Source organism: Drosophila eugracilis, unplaced genomic scaffold (assembly GCF_018153835.1).
Source record: "Drosophila eugracilis isolate 14026-0451.02 unplaced genomic scaffold, ASM1815383v1 contig_1897, whole genome shotgun sequence".
Lineage (NCBI taxonomy): Eukaryota > Metazoa > Arthropoda > Insecta > Diptera > Drosophilidae > Drosophila > Drosophila eugracilis.
Window position 1 is genome coordinate 1,849,662 of NW_024572751.1, and position 24,682 is coordinate 1,874,343.

The window sequence follows — 24,682 nt, forward strand, 5'->3', positions numbered from 1 at the left end:
ATTTTCTGAGTGTAAGCCAGGGGATAAGAATGAAAATGAGCTAGAGACCCAAATGTGGAGCGTGGAATGTGGCTTTTGGAGGTGGAACAGTAGAGCAGGAGACCAGGATAGCAGTGGAGCAGGGGAAGTGGATGCAGCGAGGTGGACGAACTGAAGGCAATTTGCCGGCAGTTGCGAATGCGATGAGTGCGTGGAGTAAATGTTGTGTGGCTGCTTAATGCCCCACTCGGGGCCATCATCGCAGGTCCTAAGGATGGGGTTAATCCAAGCCTTAAATTATAACAAAAGATTCCGAAATACGAATTTATGCTCTGGTCTGGAGGAGTTTCCTGGAGTATATATTAGAATGATGCGTTAGTCTTCGAGATTCTATCAAATAAGTACTGTCAAGAGCAGCGAATTTTTAGATAATGATACTCTGCTCAAAACTGTAAAATGGGACGAAGTAATTTTAACAGTAATAAAAAGTAAGTTTATTTCACTTTTCTTTTAAACTGCTTAATTTCTTAAAGATATCTTAAGTAATGGCATTAAAAAAAAATAATAAGAATATTCAAAATAAACCTTCACAGCAACGCCACCACTGATTATCTTTAATTTTTCGATCATCAAACTTATCAACAGGGTCTTCATCGCCTTTAACACCACCTTTAACTTCCACTTCCCATTTGAGTTGTTCATATGTTAAAACATAGAATCTTAATAATAAACAAAACTAAGCCTTAAATGCATATATCAAATGAAGTTTATTAATTTTAAATCAATTAATTTAGACAAGAGGATATTGGGGAAGTGTTGCCACACCACACATGTTGTTGGCGTTTCGGGCCAACTTGAAGTATCCACTCTCGCCCCATGATGTTCCAAATGAGTTCTTGATCAGCCAGTAGTCTCCCCACTTCGGGTGGGTTCCAAAGCCCACGACGAGAACGGAGTGCGTGAGGTCGTCTTTTGTTGATCCACATGACGAGATATTAAGGATGCCACCGAAATACTGGACGAACTCATCGTGAAGGTGGTCGATGGATACTGCCACGGGACCAATGTTGTACACCACCTCTGCTAGTTCCTTTTCATCACCTTCAGTCAGGGTTACATGGCCGCGTATGGTGCCTGCACTGTTTTTTGGGTCCCAGTGACACTCATCCTTTTTGGGTTGGTAAGGAAAGGATGCCTTAGTAGCGGTTCCAAATTGCCTCACGTAGTTGAAGGCTACGCTCACCCATCCACCCAATTTACATCCTTGGTTCGGATAGGGAACACAGTCGAGCAAGTGTTTAGGCGAAAGTGGTACCAATTTGCCGTTCTTCTTGGCCAGATGCGCCTCAATGACACCCGAGGAGGAGAAGGCCCAACAGCTCAGGCACTCGGTACCCTGTGTTCCAACTCCCGAGATGTATCCGTATTCCCGCCAGTCGATCCCTTTGGTTATTTCGTCGTAACGCTTGTAGTTTGACGGTTTCCTGACGGCTCCAGACTCTTCATCCGTGGGCGGTGTAATCAACAATCGATCACTGTAATAGACCTTCTGATCTATGTCGGAGAACTGGTTCAATCTCATTTCGAACCCTTCCAAGCCTTGGAAATAGCGCCTGTTGTGATCGGCTACTAATTGGACTCTCTTGTCATATAGTCCTCGATGGTACCTATCCCTAAATCTGTAGAATTTGTTGTATTGAGCCTTGTATTGGGCCCATTCCTCATCGCTCACCAAAGTCAGTCCCAACTGCACAAGGATTAGAAGGAGAAGTCCTTGGACTAGAAGCAGCCGGAGGGAGCTCATTGCGAACTGATTACTTAAGATGTTTTGAATGTTTTTAAACCTCTTATATAGCTTGGAGAGCCCATGATAAGAAACAGCAATCGAGTTTGAGGCTTACGTTATCTGGTTTTAATGTTTATGTTCTTAGAATTAGGAAGGTTTTTTTGGAAGTCTCTGTATCATAAGTCAACCATCTCTTAAACACACTAAACCCCGACTATGAGATACCCTTATTTTAAATACTAAAATAAATATCCCACCAGCATATGTCAGATAGTGTGAAAGACACAATCGATAAGTGATATCTTCGCTTTCTAGGATAAATGAGTTAGATTGGAAGTTCCTTACAAGCAAGTATGAAGCAAATCCAAATACATCAGTTTTTTGATAATAGCTACATTTTTTTTACATATTTGTTTTATATTTATAACTTTAACTTACTGATTGATCTTTTCAAAGTGTGTGAAGCAACAGTTTCATGTATAAAATTGGAGTTAATTGCTGATTTCAAACTGTTTTGGGCGCTTTAAGAGTAATTATTTATTTTTCCATTGTTAACTGAAATTCAAAATAATATTTGTAAACCGTAAGTAGGTACCAAATAAAAGTAAGATCACCAGCTTAAACTACATTCTTTTTTAGTACTACCACTTTATTATATGGGTTTACCTTAAACTAAAAGAATTGTGCCAAAGTACATATAATATTTACCAAAAACCGCAAATGACGGTTCTTTAAATAAGTAATTGATCTATTGGAAAAAATTCACTTTTAAAGAATTTTAATGCAAGTAGTTCAAGGAAAGATACTTTTAAAGGTTATCACTGAAAACTGAAAAAAGTTTTAATTGATATATTATTTATTAAACAATACATGCATATACAAATTAATTCTCAGAATACAATCAAATAAAAACGATACAGTCGAGTGCCGCGACTATAAGATACCCGTTACTGTTTTAGACAATTTTGTAATATTATTTTTATACCCGTTACTCGTAGAGTAAAAGGGTATACTATATTCGTTGAAAAGTATGTAACAGATAGAAGGAAGCGTTTGCGACCCTATAAAGTATATATATTCTTGATCAGGATCAATAGCGAAGTCGATTAAGCCATGTCCGTCTGTCCGTCCGTCCGTCCGTCCGTCCGTATGAACGCTGAGATCTCAGGAACTATAGCAGATAAAAAGTTTAGGTTAAGCATGAAGATTCTTGAGGTCCCGGGACAGCGCAAGTTTGTTACAGCATCCTGCCACGCCCACTCTAACGCCCACAAATCGCAAAAAACTAAAATTGCTGAAATCTCAGGAACTATTGGAGTTAGAATGTTGAAATTCAGAAAGTATAATCTTTAGATGCCAGCGCATCTTATAGTGGTACTACTATCCGGCCACACCCACCCATACGCCCACAAGGCTCAAAAGCCGGTTTTCGGATTTTCTAGAAAAGCTAATATCTCGGTAACTATAAAAGATAGAAAGTTCGGATTTAGCATGTAGGTTTTTATGATGCTCCCAATGCGAATTGTTTTCTTCCGATCAAGCCACGCCCACTCTAACGCCCACAAAACCCGAAAAACCAAAAATGCCAGAATCTCAAAAACTGTAAATGCTACACATTTTTGCTTAAAAACACGTATTTAAGAGATGCCTCTGCAACTTGCCACGAACTCTAACCTACCTGCCACCTACTCTAACGCCCACAAACCGCGGAAAACTTTGGCGTCTATAATATTATTATGAATGCCTTCGTTTGACCTTGTATTACTTATTTCTGTTAATATCTATCGATTTACTAAAGATTTTTCAAATCGGAACATAATTTCCCAATTAATAAAGAAATTAAGTTATAAGGCCTCACATGGGCAGTGACGTCACTATAAGCATACTCAACATACTTCCTCTGACAATAGGTGGCACTAGCAAAATAATATTTTAAAATTTTGTAAAACAGTAACGGGTATCTTATAGTCGCGGCACTCGACTATAGCGTTTCCTCTTGTTTCTATTGGAAATCGACGAAGCGCCACCTTTTGTCGAAAAAGCATGTCTACTAACTGATGGTGACGCCACTTTCCATCCCAAGTCTTATAAACTCATTTCTTCATAAATAGCGAAATAATAATAAATCTTTGGTAAATCGATAGATATTGGCGAAAATATGTTATAAAAGGTCAAACGAAGACATACACTATAATATTATTTACGCAAAAGGTTTCCGCGTTATAATGGGCGTGGCAGGATGCTGAAATAAACTTGCGCTGCGTATGTACCTCAAGAATCTACCTGCTTAATCTCAAACCTGTATCTGTTGGAAAATAACATTAAAACACACTCTTACTTCACAACTAAAGTGTATAAAAGTAATCAAACTTATCAAATTTTCAAGTCTTATAATAATTTAATAAAGAAAGCCATATTTCAAGCTCACAAATTTGGTTACTAAAAGCATGAATTTGAAATATTTTTCATCCATTAATAATTATATACAAACCCCGAAAACCTAAAAACCAATTGGTTGACTTTAAGAAACTTATTAAAGAAAGATAATTCTGACCAATATAAACTTTCGCCTGAAACTAGACAACGAATTCCCTCTCAGTTGGTTCGGTTTTACATATTGCCAATCACAGAAAAACTAAACCAGTTTTCCACCCACCAAAAGCATTGCCCACTTCAAGCAATTTAACAAATGACTTCCTTCTCAGCTCCACCGCAACCGCAAGAACGCGACGTCCCATCAGCCGACGAATTGCAGGATCTCCAATCCGACCACATTTACGTCCCCAGAAGCGTCATTATCGGGCGGGGAATCGCCAACTTTGGCCGCTGTACAAATGGGGTAAGTAGACCAGGCTGGTCCCAAGAACCCAACTAACTTGTCATAAGGAGCACGGGTGAGAGCCGCGGACAAGTCCGGGGAGTCCGTGGAGTCCAAAGCACGAAACAGGCCAAAGTCGAAAGTAAATTGGCTTCATTGCGTCTAAATGTGGTGTCAGAAAAGACAGACACTCCGGCCTTTCATCCGTCATATTTAATTTATCCTCTGTGTTGCCAACTATCGATTCCAGGAACGTGGTGAAATAGAGATAAATTCCAAAAAAAAATGCAGATGACATTTTTCGTTTATTTTTTATTCATAATCAAGTAATATAACTCAATAAAGAAGATTTCTTCAGATAGGTATATTGTTTAATTCGAACTATGTATGTACATATACATACATATATAAACTAATTTTACCCAATTACATACATGTTTAAATTTATCGTTTCAACGTTACCTTTTAACATTTTCAGGCAAGAAATGCCTATACAATGTATAAAAACCGTTACGCAGGCATCCCTTGACTGAAGAAGGGACTGGCATTGACACCTTGCAAAAGCAGCACTTAATGATGTCCTGCGAAAATATTTCTGCAATCACGATTATTTAACACCCGCAACCTTTCAGGAAAAATGGAATTCCTTTGTGGCCACCAGCCAGCAATTTACTTGAATTCAATACATAAAACTGCAGGTTTGTTGTTGGTTTAGGTTGTAGTAGGTATACACACACGTTTATTATTTTTTCGAAAAATTAAATTGAAAGTGAGAAACTCTCATCTTGTACATATACAGTTTTTCTTTTGTATTTAGTGTCAGTTGTCGGTAGTTAATGTGATTTCCCATTTGTTTTGATTCCTTTACTTTATCGTACACAGAAACATTCCTGTTGAGCCATAAAAGGTATCCAAAAAGTTAATTTTCCAAAAGTAAATTGAAGAATTTATTTATTATATCAAACAAAGGTCGCTCGTCAGCCTTTGTTCATTGTCATCAAGACGGGACAGACGGGAATGATCCTTACACTTTCTCCACATCTCCTTCACTACCATCATCAATATACTCCTCGCGCTACGATTTCATTTGTTTTAGTTTAGTGATACGTTGCATTATTAAATTAAGAAATTATCACATGATATTTGAAAATTGGTTTTTGCGTTTAAGTAAAGAGTGTTTTTGATGTTTTCAATTGGATTGTGTTATGCCAACCTCACGGTTTAGCGTCAAATAACCTACGCTATGTTCAAATAGCTATCTTTTTGTTGGGTTCCATCAACTATGGGGTTAAAAGTCTGAATTTAAATCTGAGAATAACCGTTAGCGGTTCGGTGAAAGTTGTACGAAAACTTAAACTTAGGCTATTAACTTAATTTAACTTAGGGCCTAGCGCGGTTTAGTTTAGCTACTGAAATCTCCTGTTCCTATAGCTTCTATTACTGCTCTTCCGCCCCGATCTAGTCGAAGCGCGAGTGTCTGCCCTCGCCGCCGCCGCCGCCCCCTCCAAAGCCGCGTCCATTGCTCAGGCTGCCCTTCTTGAAGCCGCCGCCGCCGAAGCGACCGCCACCACCACCGCCTCCGTAACGGGAGCGTCCGCCGCCACCGTCGTAGCGCGAGTTGCGGGCCATATTTTCCAGGGCAGGATTGATTTCCTGGAAGAAAAATGAACCATCATTAAAATCGAACTCATTACAAATATTTAATCCCTTAAAAGCAGCTTATATATCAGGTTTTAAGGATTTCCATAAGCTGTTTTTATACTTCCTCATTCCCGAGGCGACAACTCACCTGATTAGCCTCTCTGAGGACGTCGACGAGCGCTTTGGCCTGCTTGGCATTGTTCTTGGTAAAGAAGGCGAAGGAGGTGCCTTTTGTGTTGGATCGTCCTGTACGTCCGATACGATGGATGTAGTCCTCACTGTTTTGCGGGTAGTCAAAGTTGATGACATACTTGATGCCGTCCACGTCTACAGATATGTCCGAGGAAAAAATAAGGCATACATGTTAGGCTAGAGTTCTGGGCTGTTCTTACTAATTAATCGGGGAATATATAATATAATTGACGAACAGTTTTTAAATTGCCAAATGATTTTCCGCTCTGCACGCTCGCTTGCAACAATTTTTAGCGTTTTTCCGAGATGTCTTGAACACTTTGAACACACTTGTCTTTTCTTTTTTTTATTTTTACGTTAGCATACTATCGAGTCTATGGTAGTTTTTTGTTTTGTGGGTTTTTGTATGTATTTTTTTAGATAAAAAAAAAGAAAATGTTTCAAAATGTACGTTACCTTCTTGGTGCTATAAATTGTTTCACTCAATTTTTCTCTCAATCAAAATCTCTGATTGGCGTCGCGCAGCTCGTGGTCCAAACTCTCCCCAGAAACAACAAGGTAGCGATCTCGATCGCACGGCGAAGCGGAGAGTTTGTTGCATTGAGCCGCGTGCGCCTCTGACTAAGCTCTTTTCTCACGTGGACCATTTTTGGAGATGACCACCGAGAGGAGAACGACCATTATATAGATTTCAACTTTTTGGGAGGATTAACAACAACAAGCGGGCCGCCTTTTCATCCAGAAGCAGTGGGCTTAGTTTTTTTTCGATGCGGCGGCAAACGCGGGCTGTGGGTGGTTGTGATTATTTTGCTGGACGTAGCACTCAGCAGCAGCACCTTCGATCCTTCGATCCTCGAAAGCACACACATCTCATCTCCTGATCTTTCGTCCTCTCTGGTTCAAGCAAATGTTGGGTGTTCTTATTTGGGAGTGTGATATGTGTGTTGTGGGTGGTGTCAATGTGCTTTGCTTTTGGATTGCTATGGCTGTTGCTGTCGACTTGGTGCATGTCCAATTCATGTGCTTGCTCAAGGGCCAGGCCACCCCATCGATACTTTGCACGCCGCCTTCCACTGCTGGGGAAAAAGCAGGCTCTCTGATGGCTCGGTTCAGTTGTTGTTGTTGGATCTTTGGTTGATTGGTTGTTTTGGTTGGTAGATGGTAGTCTTTGGTCGCAAAAACGTATCATATAGCATATCATATCATATTCTTTCTCAACAAAAAGTCGGGGACTGCAGAGGCCACATATGATGCATGATGTTGGGGATATTCGATATTCGTGTCTCTCGACCGTCTGAATCTGAGAACTTTCATCGGTCCTTTTGCGCAATAATATCACACAGGGTGTGCTATCATCATTTATCATAATAACAGATCTGATTCTGATGTTGGCAAAAGTCGCTCAAGTCACGAGTGTTCGCAGTGGTCGCCGCTCATTCATTATCCTCCCCATCATACTACCAAAATCGGCCTCTGTAAACGAGAAAGAAACAAGAAAGAGAAAGAGAGAGGGGAGAGAGAGAAAGAGGCAGAGACACGCACAAAGACAAAAGTTGTGTGTACCAGGTACACCGCAATGCATATGGGGCATACGCATATTGTTTTAACATTTTTTAGCAGGGGTTGGGTCGGGTGTTGCGGGTGGGGGAGGGTTGTGGGTCAGGGGATGGGGTAAAAGTTCAAGTTGATTATTCGATTTTGGCATTCGGCTTATGTCTAAGAAACTGTTTCTGAATTGGCGCTCTCGCTAGATGTGGATTCGATATATCTCTAGGTGCAGTTAAAGGATTCGGGCTTTGGGTTTTCAGTGGGATTGGGTTTCGCTCGCATGTTTTGGGTGGTGTATGGTGTGTAATGATGGTGGGTGATTGGTTAGGTGCGGTTTTCTCTTGTAGTAATGGCATGTAAGCAATGGTCCTAGCAAGTGTATCCTTATCGCTAGCAGGCCCCTCCAAAACATTCAATCCACTGGCCGCAATCTACGAGATATACTACGCCGATATGGCGGCAAACTTACCAAGTCCTCGGGCTGCCACATCGGTGGCCACCAGAATGTTGGACTTGCCCGAGCGGAACTCGCGCAGGACGAAGTCTCGCTCTGATTGCGATTTGTCGCCGTGAATCGCTCCACAGCGGACGCCAAAGCTGCGGATGAAGCGCACAAGGTTGTCCACGCGCCGCTTTGTTTCCACGAAAATGATGATCTTGCCGGGACTCTCGCTGGTGTCATAGATGTCGGAGAGGAGGGTCTTCAATCTTGTTTGAAAAAGAAGGAAATGGTTAGTTTCATATATTCTGATGAATTGTTACCAAACTTATGAAGAAGATACTTACTTCTCTTCCTTGTTGAACTCATCACAAACATCCACCACTTGGCGGATGTTGTGGTTGGCGGACAGCTCCAGCGAGCCAATGTTGATCTGAATGTAGTTGCCCAAAAAGTCTTCGGCCAGCTGCTTGACCTCCTTAGGCCATGTGGCACTCCACATAAGCGTTTGGCGATCGGGCCTAATCTGCGAGACGATCTTCCTGATCTGGGGCTCGAAGCCCATGTCCAACATGCGATCGGCTTCGTCGAGGACCAGGTAGGTGCAGCGTTTCAGGTTAGTAGATCCGGCGGATAGGAAATCAATTAGGCGTCCGGGAGTTGCAATAACGATCTCGCAGCCGCGCTGCAGATCCCGCATTTGACCTCCCTTCGGGGCACCGCCGAAGACGCAGGTGTTGCGCACATACGACGAGGAACCGAATTCGGTGGCCACCTGCTGGATCTGTTGGGCCAGCTCCCTGGTGGGTGCCAGGACGAGAGCAATAGGACCATCGCCTCTCTGCAGCGGCTGCTGGTTGTTGATGTGGACAATGGCGGGCAGGATGTATCCCAGAGTTTTGCCGGATCCAGTCTTGGCAATGCCCACGAAGTTCGAGCCACTCATGGCGATGGGCCAGCCTTGGGCCTGGATGGCGGTGGGCGCCTTGTAGCCTTGTCTCCGGATCTCCTTCATGACGTAGTCGGGGAGATAGACCTCGGAAAAGTCCTGGATTGGGTTCTGCGCCTGTCCACGCACTGTGATCTCCTGCTCGTCGCGATACCTCTGAACATCATAGGGGGAACGGCCGGCCACGTTGGGGTGCTCTTGATAGAAGTTCTTTTTGAAGGGAGCCAAATTGGAGAAGTCGACTGGGCGCATGGGAAGGTCCTGGCTTCCGCCTCCACCACCTCCACGACGGTCGCCTCCAAATCCACCGCCACCGCCTCCACCTCCAAAACGGTTGCCGCCTCCGCGGTCATCACGACGCTTCTCGATGCGACCATTTCTCACGCCATGGTAGTCACCACCGCCGCCACCTCCGAAGCGATTGCCGCCACCGCCACCTCCTCTTCTGTCATCACCTCCTCGATCGCCTCCGCGACCGCCACGTCCACTGTGACCAAAGTCGCGATCGTGTGGTGCCCTGAAAATGAAATGAATCGGTAGAAGATCAGTAAAAGAAGTTTTATTTTAAGCACTTCATAGAAAAGGAACGCTCAAGAAAAGAATTTTGAGACATCATCTTGCAGCATTGATTGCTTTAAGGTAGCAATATTTTTAAGTTTTGGTTGTTCAACTCTTTTTGCAAGTTTTTAAAGTTCAAAGTGATATTGGTCGTTTCTTTTAAAATTATAGTCATATGATATTTAGAAACTTGACTCAGGTAAATTCCAAGAGTGCTAGTGAAAATCTTGAAAACTTAATGTTGTATTTATTTTAAGGCGTTTACTATTTAGCTATTATTTAATGTTTTCTAAATATGTATTGCTTTTAATCGTTTTGCGTTCTCACTGATGTATATCTAACGAAATCTAAATCGAAGACTACTGCCATACCAAATGGATGAAAATAGTAATGAGCTTAGTCATGAGTGTTATGATATAGGGGTTTCGCTTTCCGGGCCAAAAAAATAATTTCTGTATTTCTGTCTTCCATATATGCTTAAGTTGCAGTATCCAAAGTTTAATTGGTGTCCATTTTCAAGAGCTTTGAATAATTCACTGAAAACAAACAACTTCAGTTTGTATATTTTGCTGCTTCAAGTTTCTCTGGAATTGAGAAATTTGGCGCTTCGTTGGAAAAAGGGAATCAAGTTTATTTCAAAACATTGAGATTTAGTATTTGTCTAGACAATAGTTATTAAAATTCCCTAAAAACTTCGTGCAAACTTTAAAGTAGTATTCTGCCGATTTAACTAGCGTCGTACTGAATTATTTTTTTTTTGCCTTCGCTGTACATTTGTTTAATCAATTGCTTCTTATCTTGAATCTAGAATCATTCCTTGCTGCGCTTTTCAGCCAACAACCTCTTTTGGTATTAATTCGGGTATTATTCTTTAAGGTCGAAGAAGAGCCTTCAGAAATTTAAGAAACTTTTGATTTTCCGGCTTGGCCTCGACAGCTGCATTTTCTTTTCTTAAGTATTTCTTTGGCAGAAAATTGGGGAGAAAGAAACGAGTGACTTGGCTTACTTTGCTCGCATGCTGCCGTTTATAGACGTCTGCTAGTTGGGGTTTGGATTTCAACTGCGACTGGTCTCTGCGACTTGGAAAGTAACTCTTTGCTCTTCGCTTTTCGATTTCGATTTCTTTCGACGCTGCTAAACAGCTGACATGGAGTTCTGCTACAACCGCAATAAACTTAAATAAAACTAATTGCGTGTTAGGGAAATTAAATAAATTTCGAATAATACAAACAGTAAAGCAAGTTTGATTGACAACAACATGCAATTCGAGCAGGGTTACTGTTACTCCCTCCCACCCAATGCTTTTCCACCCCACTTTCCCTGCCCTAAACTGCTCAACTGAACAACCCCGCGCACAAAGCACTGTGTTTATTGCTCTGGCATTAATCAACCTGGTGACAGTATTGGAAAGTTGTCTAATTTATAGTTAGATCTGGCTATAGTTCGTAGTGGCAACTAAACTTATATCATGGCATTATGATTCCAAGTCCAAGTCGAAAGAGAAAAAAAGTCAATCAGTCCAATGCCAAATTAGATACTGAATAAGTTAATTTTTCATCATTGGACTATGCTGATGCCCCACCTTTCTTAAATAGGTATATACCTTTTACCATTTTCTAGCTCTATTTCCTCGATCCTCACTTGGCATCTCTATGGGGTGCACTATGCAAATCCAACCCTCGATCCAATCCCCCGTTTGCTTGTCTATCGCTCTGTCAATTTGGAGCCCCATCCCGCCTCGAAAGTCTATTTGCAGGGCCCAGTGGCACGCTAACATTTGTGCCCAACTAGCGGAGCGGAACGCTCTGAACATTTATGAGACAGCAAAATGTCTTGTCCGTAGTTTCGAGGCAGTAAACGCCCGGGGAGGGCGGCTGGGTGTGTGTCGCAAGGGGCACCTCTGACTTTCTGTGTGTCTACCTGTCGCTTTTTGACATGCGAAAAGACGAATCGCGAGCTCGCCAAAAGGGGGAAACTCCTCATCATAATCAATTGGCGTCATTTGACATTTTAGACTAATGGGGCCGTTTATGTGATGGGTTAGTTCACGAACTAGGTTACTATTAGAATTCAATACACGATAGTTGGGGCATTAAAATACTATAAGGCTACCATTTATATGACAGACACTTATTTATTTCTCGAACTCACATGATTTACGTTCAGAAGGGTGCTGAACTGTGACTAAAACTATTAAAATACGACGCAAAAAAAAATAAGCGATAACACTTTCGAATGAAAAAGACGATAACAAAAATTCTAAAAATATTTTCATGCTGCTGAATTTATATGTACATAAAACCTAAGTTTTCTATCAAAGTTATCCAATCAAATTAGAATTAATTATTATTTATATTTAATATATATTATCTAAGAATAGATAGAAAACAACAGAAATTGGATAAATTAAAAAATAAGATGTTCTTAAAAGTTATCATTCAGTTAATACTTCAGTAGTTTTTTTTAAGTAACGCTAAAATGTTAAGTTTCAGATTTTTCAGAAATTTGATAAAATTAGTTTTGTTACTCTATGCCTCTTGGTTGGACTGTAAACCTAAATAATATGAAACCAATAATAATAAAAATGTAACAAATGTTATTAAAGTTAAACACAACAAATGTGTATAAAGTTACGTAAATACCATTGACCTAGTACACATTAATAGTAATTAAATAGTTTGATTTAAGGTCACTTAGTTGCTCAAACTTGAATCTTAGCTTCACCATAAATTATTAAAACTACGAGAAACATCGCGATATCTCTTCAAAACCTCGTGTGAGCGGAAGAAAGAGCACGAGAGAAAGACATGCTGGCGAGCGAGAGGGATGGCGATAGCCAGTGACAGCCGCCGACTGTTATACACACACAATCGAGAAACTGTTATACAAGCACGCGAAAATGCCGCCGTCAACAGGCATACATGCACACAAACACACATAGAAGCCTATTCATGTGCCGCTGTGTGCTAGCGCTAGTGTGTGTGCGCGTGTTCGTGTTCGGGGCATACAGACAAATTAAAATGCTATAAAAAAGCAAACGAAGCAAGAACACGTTTCACAAATCAGGCAAATTCTTTTTATGACGTGCGCTGTCGTTCTTGTTGCTTTTGCTATTCCCTTTGCGGATGTGGGGGATAAACAAAGAAGAAGCAGTGAAACCTCACCTCCAACTGTCAAAATTTAGCAAACCATGTGTTTTTCTCTCTTTCCCCTTATTTTCTTCCACTAATTACTCATCACCTCTCACTCTCACCTCTTAGGTGTACAGAAAAAAAAGAAGAGAAATAACAGAAAGGTTGATAAAATGGCGACAGTGGAAGAAACCAAACGCATTTCATCAAGAAATAGATAGGTACTTACATTATTCCTTCAATCTTGATTTCCTCTGAACTCTCGTCGGGATCGTTAAAAAGCGATTTCCTTCTCGTCCGCTGCCCTGCTTTCGGGATGGAATCTGTGGAGTCGTCCGGTTCTAGTTTCGAACTGTCTCGAAACGCACGCTGCGACTGGATCTGGGGACTACTATAACTGCAGTGGGATAGTAGTGAATGATCGGCTAATTTCTCCCAATTCCGATTCCTGTGACTCCCGTGGAACTGTTGTCGGTGTTCGATGCAGAGCGATGAAGAAGCGAAATTGCCGCTGCTGGCAGAGGAGAAAAGAAAATGGCGACGTTGCGTTATACATTTCTCTGAACTGCTCGGGGAAATCAATAGCAAGTTGCCCCAGCCGCAAGCGGCCGATTTGGGCGTTGCGCCGCCCACCCGAGGGGCTATGTATTGCACTAATTTAAGCATAATCTAACGCGGCCAAAATACACTTTTCGGTTATGCTAATAGAGGATTGGTTTCTCCTCGCAGCGCGTTATCCGCGCGTGTCTTACCTAACCTCGTCCAAAATTAGAGTGACCCTAGACGGTGGAGAAAAATCGAGCTAGGGCTCAGTGTGGCAGCTGAATGCTTATGAATGAAATCCTTTTAGAGTGACCGTCTGTGGTGTTTACTCGACCTCGGCTATCGATGTTTTATTGTTATTGGCGCATTTTACACGATAATTGTTGACTTTGTTTTAGCTATATAAATTGCACCAATAATTACCATAATTTGCTATTTGTTTTTACTGTTTACACTTAGTTTTAAGATTTTCTTTATCTTCTATTATTAGTAAAATTTTAAACTTTTTTCTATTTCTATAAAAAATAAATAGGAACCACGATTGGCATTTAGCAAAGACTCAACCCGTTTGGTTAATTCACGAAATTCTGACAAAACCAGGAATGCATTTTTTTATAAATCCCTTCGGAAATTTCGAAAGCATTTAAAAAACTGTGTTTTTATATATTAAAAATAAAAATATAATACCAAAATTGTACCTCTTTAAATGGTGGAATAGTTTTGTTGAATTTAATAGTACATGCGGTTTACAGGCATTTCATTTTATTTCATTTATCTTCGCAAAATATGTAAAAAATAAAAAAAAAAGCAGGATTTCAAGTAAAAAAAATTCGTAACAACACGTTGTTATTCAAAATTTAAGGAAATGCGAAAATAAACTTGTAATGTAAATACATAAATTTCTTGTATTTTGTAGAATATTTTTAGGAATGAATGCATGTACAAAATTTAGCTTTGTTCCGACAAATAGTACAAAAATATATACATATGTATTTTTTGACGAAAGTGTATATGTATTTGCTCTAAGTGGCAAACTACAATCGATGATTTCAGTTTGTGACACCAATAAAACTAGATTTAAAGAATGAACCTCTTCAGCCTCTGCAATTATTTGCCTTTCGCATTCTTTTTTTCAATCAGTTTCTTCAAAAAGTACGATTTACGAGATCAGAACAGTATAATTATCAGTAGGACAGTATCTGTGGAATATGATATACCCTTACAACTGTAGAATTCAAGATTAAATCATAGTCTAGTTTCAATATTATTAAAGTCTACGAATTAATTTATTAAATAACAAATCAATGTGATTTATAAAATCTCTTATCCGTTGTTCCTTTACAGGCCAAGTAGATGGCAGAAACTGCGGTACATCTTGGCCCTGCGACCCTGCAGGCAGCCGTAGAGCTCGTTGATCTTGAGGCAGTCGATCTTGCTGATGGTCTTCCGTTGGCCGATCCTTACCCCGGGTTGCAAAGGGGTCATGGTGGGCTTTTCCCCTTTCCGTTTGCTGAAGTAGAATTCCCCGTAGTGCATCACCGAGTTGTAGTCGTAATCGAAGGCGTACTTCCCCTTTTTCTTCGACACCAGTTTGAAGTTCTTCCTGAATCGCGGCACTATGTTGTCCCAGTGGATCTTGACGAAGTTGTCGCGATCAGCCCGGGACTGCTCGTGGTAAATCCCGATGGCGTGCATCAGCTCATGCATTATCCTTCCCTCGCTGCTGAAGCAGTGGGCACTGTTTTCGTCGGGTCTTTGGAGGGACACCACCTGTTCTCCGCCTCTCCTTCCCACATACGACCAACATCCTTGGGGTCCTTCTATAGGTGGCTCGATCAGCAGGTAATCATCTACTTCCCCATCGTACGGAACAAATCTCACACAAGTTAGGGAGTTGAACGTTTTCACGGCCTGAATTATGGCCTGTCTTTCGGGATTGGCGTATCGTGGACTGATCTCGAAGGGAATCGTTCCATTTGGCCAGAGTCGCTTAGGATGTCTCATTGGATTAACACCCAGACGGAGGGTTATGTAGGTGTATGGGTCAATGGCAATGTCTCCTTGGAAAAGCCGCGGCATTGTCTCCGGATCGTCGATCCCCAAGTCGTCGTCACCAATGTCGGGCCCATAGGGATCGTATTCATCTGCAAAGAAGGATGCCTTTAGTTATTAAAAGTGGAATTCATCTCACATTAAAAACTGCTATCACTCCCGAGTTAAAAAAGGGTGTTATACTAATTTATACTAATGGTTTTTTATATTATTTATTTTAATTTATGAATAATTAAAAACAAATAAAACACATTCCATGATTTAGTTTAGTTTTTAAAGAAAAACTGGGAGTGGGACGAACCTTCCGCCACGCTGGTGAATTCGTGCTCAAAGAAATCGACTCCAGCGGGATATCGGCGATCCGGGACGTTGGCACTTTCACTGGCAGGTGGCGTCGATAGCATCACTAGCCCCACCATCAGCACAACAACCTTCGATCCACTTAACTGTGCACACATTATAGAGCTGGGATTGGGGATTCGCCTGGGCTGAGAGTGGCTTTTATTTCCATTCGATCGCTGTGGGCTCACAGTGTCCACGCCATGCCGCATTCAAACCGAACGGCTGCACACGAAATTGGTAACTGAACCTGGCTCGCAAGCCCAAGAGGCCAAGAGCCCAGGCAGCTAGCAGGTCTGCAGTCTTGGCACCTTAATTTATGCAAAATGTGCGAAAATAAAAACTAAATAATTCCCAATGTTGGGCAGACGCCACGCAATCGGCCGCGTGTAAACAAACCCAAACCTAGTGGCTGCAGTGCACCTTTCCTTGCCTCTCACTTTGCCACCTCTAACTCTCTGATCAAACATCACTTAATCTCGGCCTAAACTCTCCGATCAAGCCCCTCCGCAACTCTCTGATTAAACCTGGCCTAAACTTGACTGAACGCTCACGTAATTTAAGCCGAGTTAGCGGCTTTGGCCAACGACTCGCTCAATGCTTTTTGTATGGCCTACTGCAAATGGAATTCACTTTTACTGCCGACAGAGTACTTCAGCTTAAATGGGTACTAAAAGAAAATATTTTATTACAAATTGATTTATATTTCAGTGTGAAAGTACTTATAGTACATAAACTTGAATCTAAGATATATATTTTTATTAATTCAAATTAAATTACTTACTCTTATCTTTTTCACAAGCTAACACAAACTTTACAAGTGCTTTAACCTGCTTAAAGTTAAGCTTTTAGTTTTATTTTAATTGCTTAAGTACTTGTAAGGCAAGACAATATTTTAATAGTTTATAGCCAAGCCTTGGGAAAAGTTTTTACTCGTTTGAGAAAATATATCCCCTAACCAAGGCAAGGGCATCGAGGCTTCGGTTATATTTTCCCACTTCATGTGTTATTGTTGCGGTTGGTCAGGTTCACACTGGCGCTAAACGTTTAAATACAATAAATTTCGCAAATTGATTCGAACGTGAAAAGCGCCCCTCCCGCGTTCCCTTCTCCGCTTTTCGATTTTACCAAAACCAGGCCCAACACGATTCGTTTCGCAAAACCTCAAAGTCCCAGCGAGTGCTGCAGCAAAATTAATCTTCTCTTAAAAATTTGAATTTGAATAAAAAGAGGTGTTTTATGAAAGATATACTAGATTGATTATTGATTATTTAAAAAAATGTTTAACTTTTAAAAGTTGTAATTATCTCAAGCATTTAGACAAAATGTTTTTGATTTTACGAACTAAATAATGTCTTATGTCAATGATTGTTGATTATTAAGATTTAAAAACATTACAGAATAAACATTACCGCTTAAAACGATTATTTTTACTTATAAGACGCTTTAAGGTCTATAGGTTTTAAAGATATATTTATGTTAAATATTATTCAAGAATCTTTAAAGTTATCAAATGCATAGAGATATGAAGGAGTATGTACTAAATATTAATGTGAAAGGATTACTGATTTTAAGTATAATCGCAAGTACTTCAAAAGTTGTAATGTCATCAAAAATTATTCCGATTTTCTTGGATTAAGTATTATTTTAATTAGCTAATTCTTCCAAATGCTAGGTATGCCACTCTCTTACTGACTGTCTGCCAGTTTGTCTGGTTTTCAATTTGTTTGTTTGCCAGTCTGTCTGTCTTGTTTGTCCATCTGTATGTTTGTCTGTTTGTCGGACGACTTTGATATGTGACACCTTGCCCAGTTCAACTGGAATGGGAATGTCGGGCTGCACTTTGCACTTTCTTGGGTCTCCAATTGGTCAGTTGGCAGGTTAAGTTGTTAACCCGGGATGCCTTATCTCCATCTGGGCGGAGCTTATTTGCCAATCCATTTTAATCGGTCATCATTAATTAGGCGAAATTAGTTTTCCGTCTTAATTAGCATAACAACAACAGTTCGAGAATCTCGCCCAAACCCATCTAATCGCGATAGTCCAAATGAATTTAGTTACATTTGCAGACAAATTAGGTTTTGATTTTGAAATTGCGGAGTTAATCGGGATTTTGGGTTTAAGATGGTGAGTGGATGGAAGTTCAAATGATTTATTCATTTATTAGAATCACAGTGGGAAAAAACATATTTTAATGGCAAAAAAGATACTTTTTACAATGTTTTCATAGTTACATTGATTGTCTTTCCTATCAAAATATGGACAGCTATGAATTAAGAAGTAAGTTATTAAGTTCAAAACACAGATTTTATTTATTTTACAGATTCACTTTAATATGAAGTTTCCACGACGTTATAAAAAGTTGACTTTATTGCTTTCCTAGCCGAACCTTCTTTCAGTTATAAGGAATATAATGTAAGCTTAGTCAGGCCAAAAGAATAATATTTTACTATTTAAACAGAAAACAGTCAAAAAAGTCACTGTGATTAAAAATTAAAATCTTTTGAATATTCTGAATATTCTTGGAACATTTTTCCCCCGGAAAGCTTCCATTACGTTTTGTTTTTCGTGACTGACTGATTGTCAATATGGACTGCAATGGTCATATTTCCTTAGCTTGGAATCATAAACCTGTCCTTGCCCCGCCCCACTTTAACCCACTTTAACCCACTTCGACCCACTTCGGCCCACTTTAACCCATTGAGGGGTCTGTCTTCGATTGAGTCCGCCACTTGACTTTATGTGTCAGATGGGCAATAAAAATGCGACACCGAGTAATTTTGCGCCACACTAGAAAGAGATAGGGCTAGGGGTAAGTAGAAAGAGACGGTGCCAGGGGCCAGGAAAACAGAGAGAGATGGCGAAAAGCTGGCATCAAAGGCGAAGCACAAACAATCGAAACCGAACGAATCTAAAGGCAAAGCCAAAGCCAAAACCCAGCGACTAATTCAAAGTTGTCACGTAATAAAACACAGAAACATCGAAGCCAAAAACAATAAGCCACAAAGGCGACAAACAACAATCAAAGAAATACCAAAAAAAAAACACTGGAAATTTGCATTTTTTGTTTTTGGCCGGGGCGAAGACAGCCGGCAATATTGATGGCGACAAGAAATTTAACAAAGTACAAATTGTTATTTGATTTGATTACGTAATGACGTCACTCACACCCCACCGCCAACCGTCAGCCGACATCTGCCATCCGCCTTTTGCAATTTGGATTTGTTTCTTGGCTTTAACCGGTGAAGGTAGGGGTAACCCAATATTTTTGTTTTCGTTTCTCATCGGTTTATTTTGACACCAAAAACTGATATCTCCAATTAGATTCCCAGCTGAATTAATTGAATTGCATTAAGGCGGCTGGTGTCGGTGATTTGTGGCCGAGTTGATAGCAGCACTCGGGCCCGGACTGCATTAATCTGCATAATAGAAAGATAATAATTGCCGTTTGTAAAGCTGCTTAAGTGGAAATGGATTTCTTAGTTGGATTTCTGGAATATTAACAACACGAATGCGGCGGGGTATTAATTATAATGTTCGTTGAAAGGAAACTTTTCCTCGCCTTTTGTTTCATTCTTTTGCCTCGCCTCGCCTCGCCTTGCTATGCCGCTTAATAAAGCGGAAGTGCGAAACTTTTTTCCTTTTTTCGTTCTATCAAGATTTCCACCGCATGGAAAAACTTTTAATTCCGCTAATGTCGATTTTGAGATGCCGAAACTTACTGTGAGTGCGTGGGAGGGTTGGGATTTTCTACCAACTTCACATTAAGTCGTTTTGGGGCGGCCATTGAAAATGTTTGGCCTAAGACGGCTTAACTATGAAAATGGGAGAAGAAACGGCGAAAACTTCGATCCACAATGATGACAACTTAATATTCGACGGCGAATAAAATATGTGAAATATTAATGAGGAATTTGTAGTTAATCAAACTTGAACATTGAAATCTGATGGAAACAGAATGACTAATAAAGAAATCATATATATAAGAAAGTTTAATATGATTCTGGAATATACTTTATAAACTAGGATTGGACTTATTAAATCTAAAAAACCTCCTTTTTCCGAAGGCTTTATTATTTTGGGGCCTAAAGTTTAGGCATTGCAATAATAAGAATTAGACTAAACTATTTTCAAAAATGTATTAGAAGTTAAATACTTCCAAACATATCACACAAGTTAAGTGAAATATAATGTATTGAAGACCTGGCGGTACCACGAATTATTAACTTTTTATAATTCATTTTAAACGACGAAAATTGAGGTAAACTCTACCTACACCAAAACAGTTTAATAAAATTCGCCCAATCACCAAATGCATATACAAAGCTGTACATTTTCATAAACCATTTTCCATTTGCAAACTGATTTCATATGCTTTTTATGATTTTCCCTGGAATTTGCGATACATTTATGTGGATTTTTATAGTTTGCTGACATTTGATGGCACTTGAAGGGCGCCTGGCCTTTCCGAAATGCCGAATTCCTGCGGGCCTGTGATTTTTTCAGGAACTATTGCAAACATTGGCAAGTCTCTTCAACTCCTCCCCCCATTTTTTCCTGCCAGTTTCGATTCGGGCAAATAAAAAAAGGAATCGCTGTCGTAGGCATTTCCTGAAGTATGCAAATCGATTTCAACGCGGTAAACTGCGAATGCGATAAATAATAAAAAACAATAAGCACAAAAAAATGTTTTTGATAACACATCAGAAATGTCAGGATTTGCATATTGCCAGGAAGGAGGAGCCAAACTGAGCGAAATCGAGTTGGATGTGATCAAGTTTTTATCCTAAAATATTGAGATGTTTTTGCAAATAAATAATTTTAATAATTTATATATATTTTCAGAAATATATTTATAATATTATTGATTATATTTTAGTTCCCTAGAAGTGTGATGAACCTTCGGAGGAGTATGTTTTTTATCTGCAAGTCTGATTAGAATTTTGCCAGTGTGTCGTTAGATCTCTTAGTTGCTTGCGTGGCAATTATAAATTATTCACATTGGTAAATTTTTATCATATCACTGTGAGAGTTGCCTGCTGTCCCCAGGGGCTCTGTCACTGACTCCCAGTATCTGTAACTGTCGCTGTCTCCTTCTGTGGTCATAGTCCCGTCTCGCTCTTCCTTTGGGCAGCACGCAAAGTTCATTTAGATGCATGCCCCCAGATAGACGGGCAGCCATCCATTGCCACGCCCACCTCCTAGTTGCCCACTTTTAGGCAAATTGCTTGAAATTGTTTGTAGGCCGCAGGGCCGGCAAATCGCCAACTGCTTGAGTCGGAAATTAAAAGCAGCACTTGAGCAGCAGCCCCACTGCTCTCCCCTCCATCCACTTTGCCCGCTCGGCTATATGCTATATCTGGCAAATGAATCAGACCTAACCAGGCTGACACCCAAAACGCTTAGCCCTGGCCATAAATTCAATTTGTTGGCTGGCTGCCTCGAGTCACCTGGCAGTCCTGTTGTCTGCTGCACAGGGAGAAATAATTGTGGGTTTAAAGTTCCAAATTCTATTAATCTGTGTTTAAGAGGAATGCCCAGAAAAGCTGAATCAATTTGAATTTTTCGTTGAAAAGCATTTAGAGCTATATTTGTAAAGTATATTGGGTTTATCCCATATTTCTTTAGAAACGACCTTCAATCATTTCTTTCAGTGCACTAGTGTTGTATACTGCCTCCACCTTGGACACGTGCTAATGCACAAAACTGGCAGTCATTTGTCTCCTCCTGCTGCGCGTTTATCACATTTTATCAATTGTCCAGACGTATCCGCTGCTCAATCAGTCGTCCTCCTTCTTCCAGGCGAAGAGTCACAAATGGCAGGACATTCAGAAGGACTTCGGCCACAGGCATTGGTATGGGAACCACGCAATTAATGGCAAATTTAGAACGGGCCAATCTGTAATTACATCAAAAATTTAAAGTACTTGGCTCTCCTTTAGTGCGGTTAGCAAACAGCCCCATCCAAAAACCATTTTAGCTGTGGTTATGGTAGTGCGTATTTAATCAGATCATTAATACAAGAAATTCAATTACTCCGACTAAAGATACTCTTGTATTCTCTAAACTGCTAAGCAAACGTTGCCCTCCCCTTACAAGCTATTGCGTTATTTATTATAAAATTCTACGTGGATGAAATTACATTACCCATTTATATATTCATAAATTGTTATCAAAAAACTAATATACAATTTATACTGAATCGTAGTCTACGGGTTATCCCCCGCTCGGTGTGCAGTCAGCACTTCATTCTTGGAATCCCAGCCTTAGTGCTAACAAATTGATATTACAATTTGCATCAAACTAAATTAAAAACAAAAAGCATTAAAGTGCCACGACTATCAGATACCCATACTCTGTTAATCCATTTTTAAAGAATCATTCTAACAGAAACCAGCGCCGCTTACAGTTTTTCCAGCGCCATCTGTTGCTGGAATAATAGAGCAGACGTTGACGTCTCCCCCCTAATAACCTTAAATTCTTCATAAAATGGGAAAAACTATTTAAATTAATTAAATATTCCTTACCATGTTGACTCGACTGTTGATCCTTATCATATATTCTTTATAATATTTGATAATTCACTTGCATCTACCTCTACTCTACGGGTAATGGGTATAAAAACCGTACAGGATTGACGTAAAGATTGAAAGATTGAATTCTAAACATTATCGCTTAGTACTGTGGTCGGAAATTCAAGTTCTCAGTTATCATGAGATTGCATTCCAAGAAACACAAAATGATTACGTTGCTTCCGCAACCTACCACAACTTCCACGAAAGTGTTATTTTTCCGTTTGAGTTACAGGATGATAATACTGCCATAGAAATTTAACAACATTAAAAGTGTCTTCCAAGGCTGTTTTTATTTTCTTATTAACATCAAATAGAGCTTATACAAATACAAATTGGAAGTGAAATGCTAAGTCTCAATGTTACGAAGGAGGCTAAATCTGGCCTTCCAAAACGATTCTCTTAAACTATAGGATATTGGGGAAGGGTTGCCACTCCGCACATGTTGTTGGCGTTTCGGGCCAACTTAAAGTAGCCACTCTCGCCCCAGGCTGTTCCAAAGGAGTTCTTTATTAGCCAGTAGTCTCCCCACTTGGGATGGCTTCCAAAGCCCACGACAAGAACGGAGTGCGTGAGGTCGCTTTTGGCTGATCCACATGACGGGATGTTAAGGATGCCACCGAAATACTGGACGAACTCATCGTGAAGGTGGTCGATGGATACTGCCACGGGACCAATGTTGTACACCACCTCTGCTAGTTCCTTTTCATCACCTTCAGTCAGGGTTACATGATCATGTATGGTGCCAGCACTGTTTTTTGGGTCCCAGTGACACTCATCACTTTTGGGTTGGTAGGGAAATGATGCTTTAGTGGCGATACCATTATGCCTCACGTAGTTAAAGGCGATGCTCACCCAACCCATATTGCAGCCTTGGTTCGGATAGGGAACACAGTCGACTAAGTGTTTGGGTGAAAGTGGCACCAACTTTCCGTTCTTCTTGGCCAGATGCGCCTCAATAACACCCGAGGAGGAGAAGGCCCAACAGCTCAGGCACTCGGTACCCTGTGTTCCGACTGCCGAGATGTATCCATACTCCCGCCAGTCGATACCTTCGGTTATTTCGTCATAGTGCTTGTAGTTCTCCGGTTCCGGAACTCCCTTGGTTACTTCCTCCGTGGGCGGAGTGATCGACGTTCGATAACTGTAGAGGACACTTTGGTCTGTGTCGGAGTACTGGTTTAATCCCATTTGGTATCCTTCCAGGCCCTGGGAATACCGTTCGTTGTGGTCGGCGACAGCTTGGACCCTCTTGTTATATAGATCGCGATGGTACCCATCCTTAAATCTGTAGTGCTTGTCGTATTTAGCCTTGTACTGAGCCCACTCCTCATCGCTCACCAAAGTCCATCCCAATTCCACGAGGAGCAGGAGGAGAAGTCCTTGGGCCAGAAGTAGATGGAGAGAGCTCATTGCGAACTGAACGAGTTAAATGCTGATTTGAAACTGATTCCAGAGCTTGCATAGTGCAAGAGCAGGGACTGCAATCGAATGCAATGCTTGCATTATCTGGGGTTATCTATATGAACTATTAAGTGATTAAAGTAAAGCTTCAGCTTTTAAGGAAACGAAAGAATAATAAGACACTATTTTTAGCGGCTAACGAACTTGTTTGTATACAATTTTAATGGATTATCCTGTTTCGAGGACTTTTTACAAATACTTGGGCTTAAAAAGGTGTTTTAACGATTTCTTATTTGCACTTAAACTTTAAACTAAACTCATAATTAAATAACGTAAAGTTAAGAAAGGCTCATTTAAAGCATTTTGATAAATTATCGTTGGAGGATTAATTTAAAACCATCTTTAAGGTCTAACTGGTTGATAAAACCACCTTGGGTGGCCCCAAATGATTGATCAGCCACTTTTTGGGGATGAGAATCCTGGATGCGGAGCCCGCGTTAATGTCGTTTTGCATCCCTAGATTTGCCGAATTATATTGCTGCGGTTGGCTGGCTCATTTGTCGGACGATTTTGAGCCGGCGTTGGGCGCCAAAATCAAGCAGCCCTTTCCCCAGGGAGGCATGAATTTGAGTTATGACTGGAGCGCAACTTTTACGGGCAACCGTAAATTTTTGGGGAACTGGCGCTGCCACCGGCTTAATATTCACACCTTTCGCGGGGCTGGCTCAGTT

At 40.5% G+C, this 24,682-nt stretch overlaps 4 protein-coding genes across 5 annotated transcripts; all 4 read right to left on the bottom strand.

Annotated features, from left to right (window-relative positions):
* Positions 1 to 722: 722 nt before the first annotated feature.
* Positions 723 to 1,796, bottom strand: LOC108115265 (procathepsin L-like). The gene has a single exon (XM_017226622.2). It carries the CDS (start codon positions 1,781 to 1,783, stop codon positions 770 to 772), a length of 1,014 nt encoding a protein of 337 aa, XP_017082111.1. The 5' UTR covers positions 1,784 to 1,796; the 3' UTR covers positions 723 to 769.
* A 3,721-nt stretch (positions 1,797 to 5,517) lies between these two features.
* Positions 5,518 to 13,772, bottom strand: LOC108115329 (ATP-dependent RNA helicase p62). Of its 2 annotated transcripts, XM_017226739.2 has the most exons (5): positions 13,271 to 13,772; positions 8,751 to 9,869; positions 8,434 to 8,672; positions 6,373 to 6,551; positions 5,518 to 6,236 (listed from the first exon to the last, which is right to left on the bottom strand). In XM_017226739.2, exons 1-5 carry the CDS (start codon positions 13,705 to 13,707, stop codon positions 6,042 to 6,044), a joined length of 2,169 nt encoding a protein of 722 aa, XP_017082228.2. In that variant the 5' UTR covers positions 13,708 to 13,772; the 3' UTR covers positions 5,518 to 6,041. The 2 variants fall into 2 exon arrangements, with proteins under 2 accessions (XP_017082228.2, XP_017082229.1); XM_017226740.2 differs by lacking the exons at positions 5,518 to 6,236; positions 6,373 to 6,551 and adding an exon at positions 7,363 to 7,889 and having other exon boundaries at positions 13,271 to 13,377.
* A 1,079-nt stretch (positions 13,773 to 14,851) lies between these two features.
* Positions 14,852 to 16,233, bottom strand: LOC108115268 (astacin). The gene is made up of 2 exons (XM_017226624.1): positions 15,938 to 16,233; positions 14,852 to 15,728 (listed from the first exon to the last, which is right to left on the bottom strand). The coding sequence occupies exons 1-2, from the start codon at positions 16,185 to 16,187 to the stop codon at positions 14,923 to 14,925; spliced, it is 1,056 nt and encodes a 351-aa protein (XP_017082113.1). The 5' UTR covers positions 16,188 to 16,233; the 3' UTR covers positions 14,852 to 14,922.
* A 6,588-nt stretch (positions 16,234 to 22,821) lies between these two features.
* On the bottom strand, positions 22,822 to 23,960 carry LOC108115259 (procathepsin L). The gene has a single exon (XM_017226616.2). It carries the CDS (start codon positions 23,958 to 23,960, stop codon positions 22,950 to 22,952), a length of 1,011 nt encoding a protein of 336 aa, XP_017082105.2. The 3' UTR covers positions 22,822 to 22,949.
* Between the last annotated feature and the right edge of the window lie 722 nt (positions 23,961 to 24,682).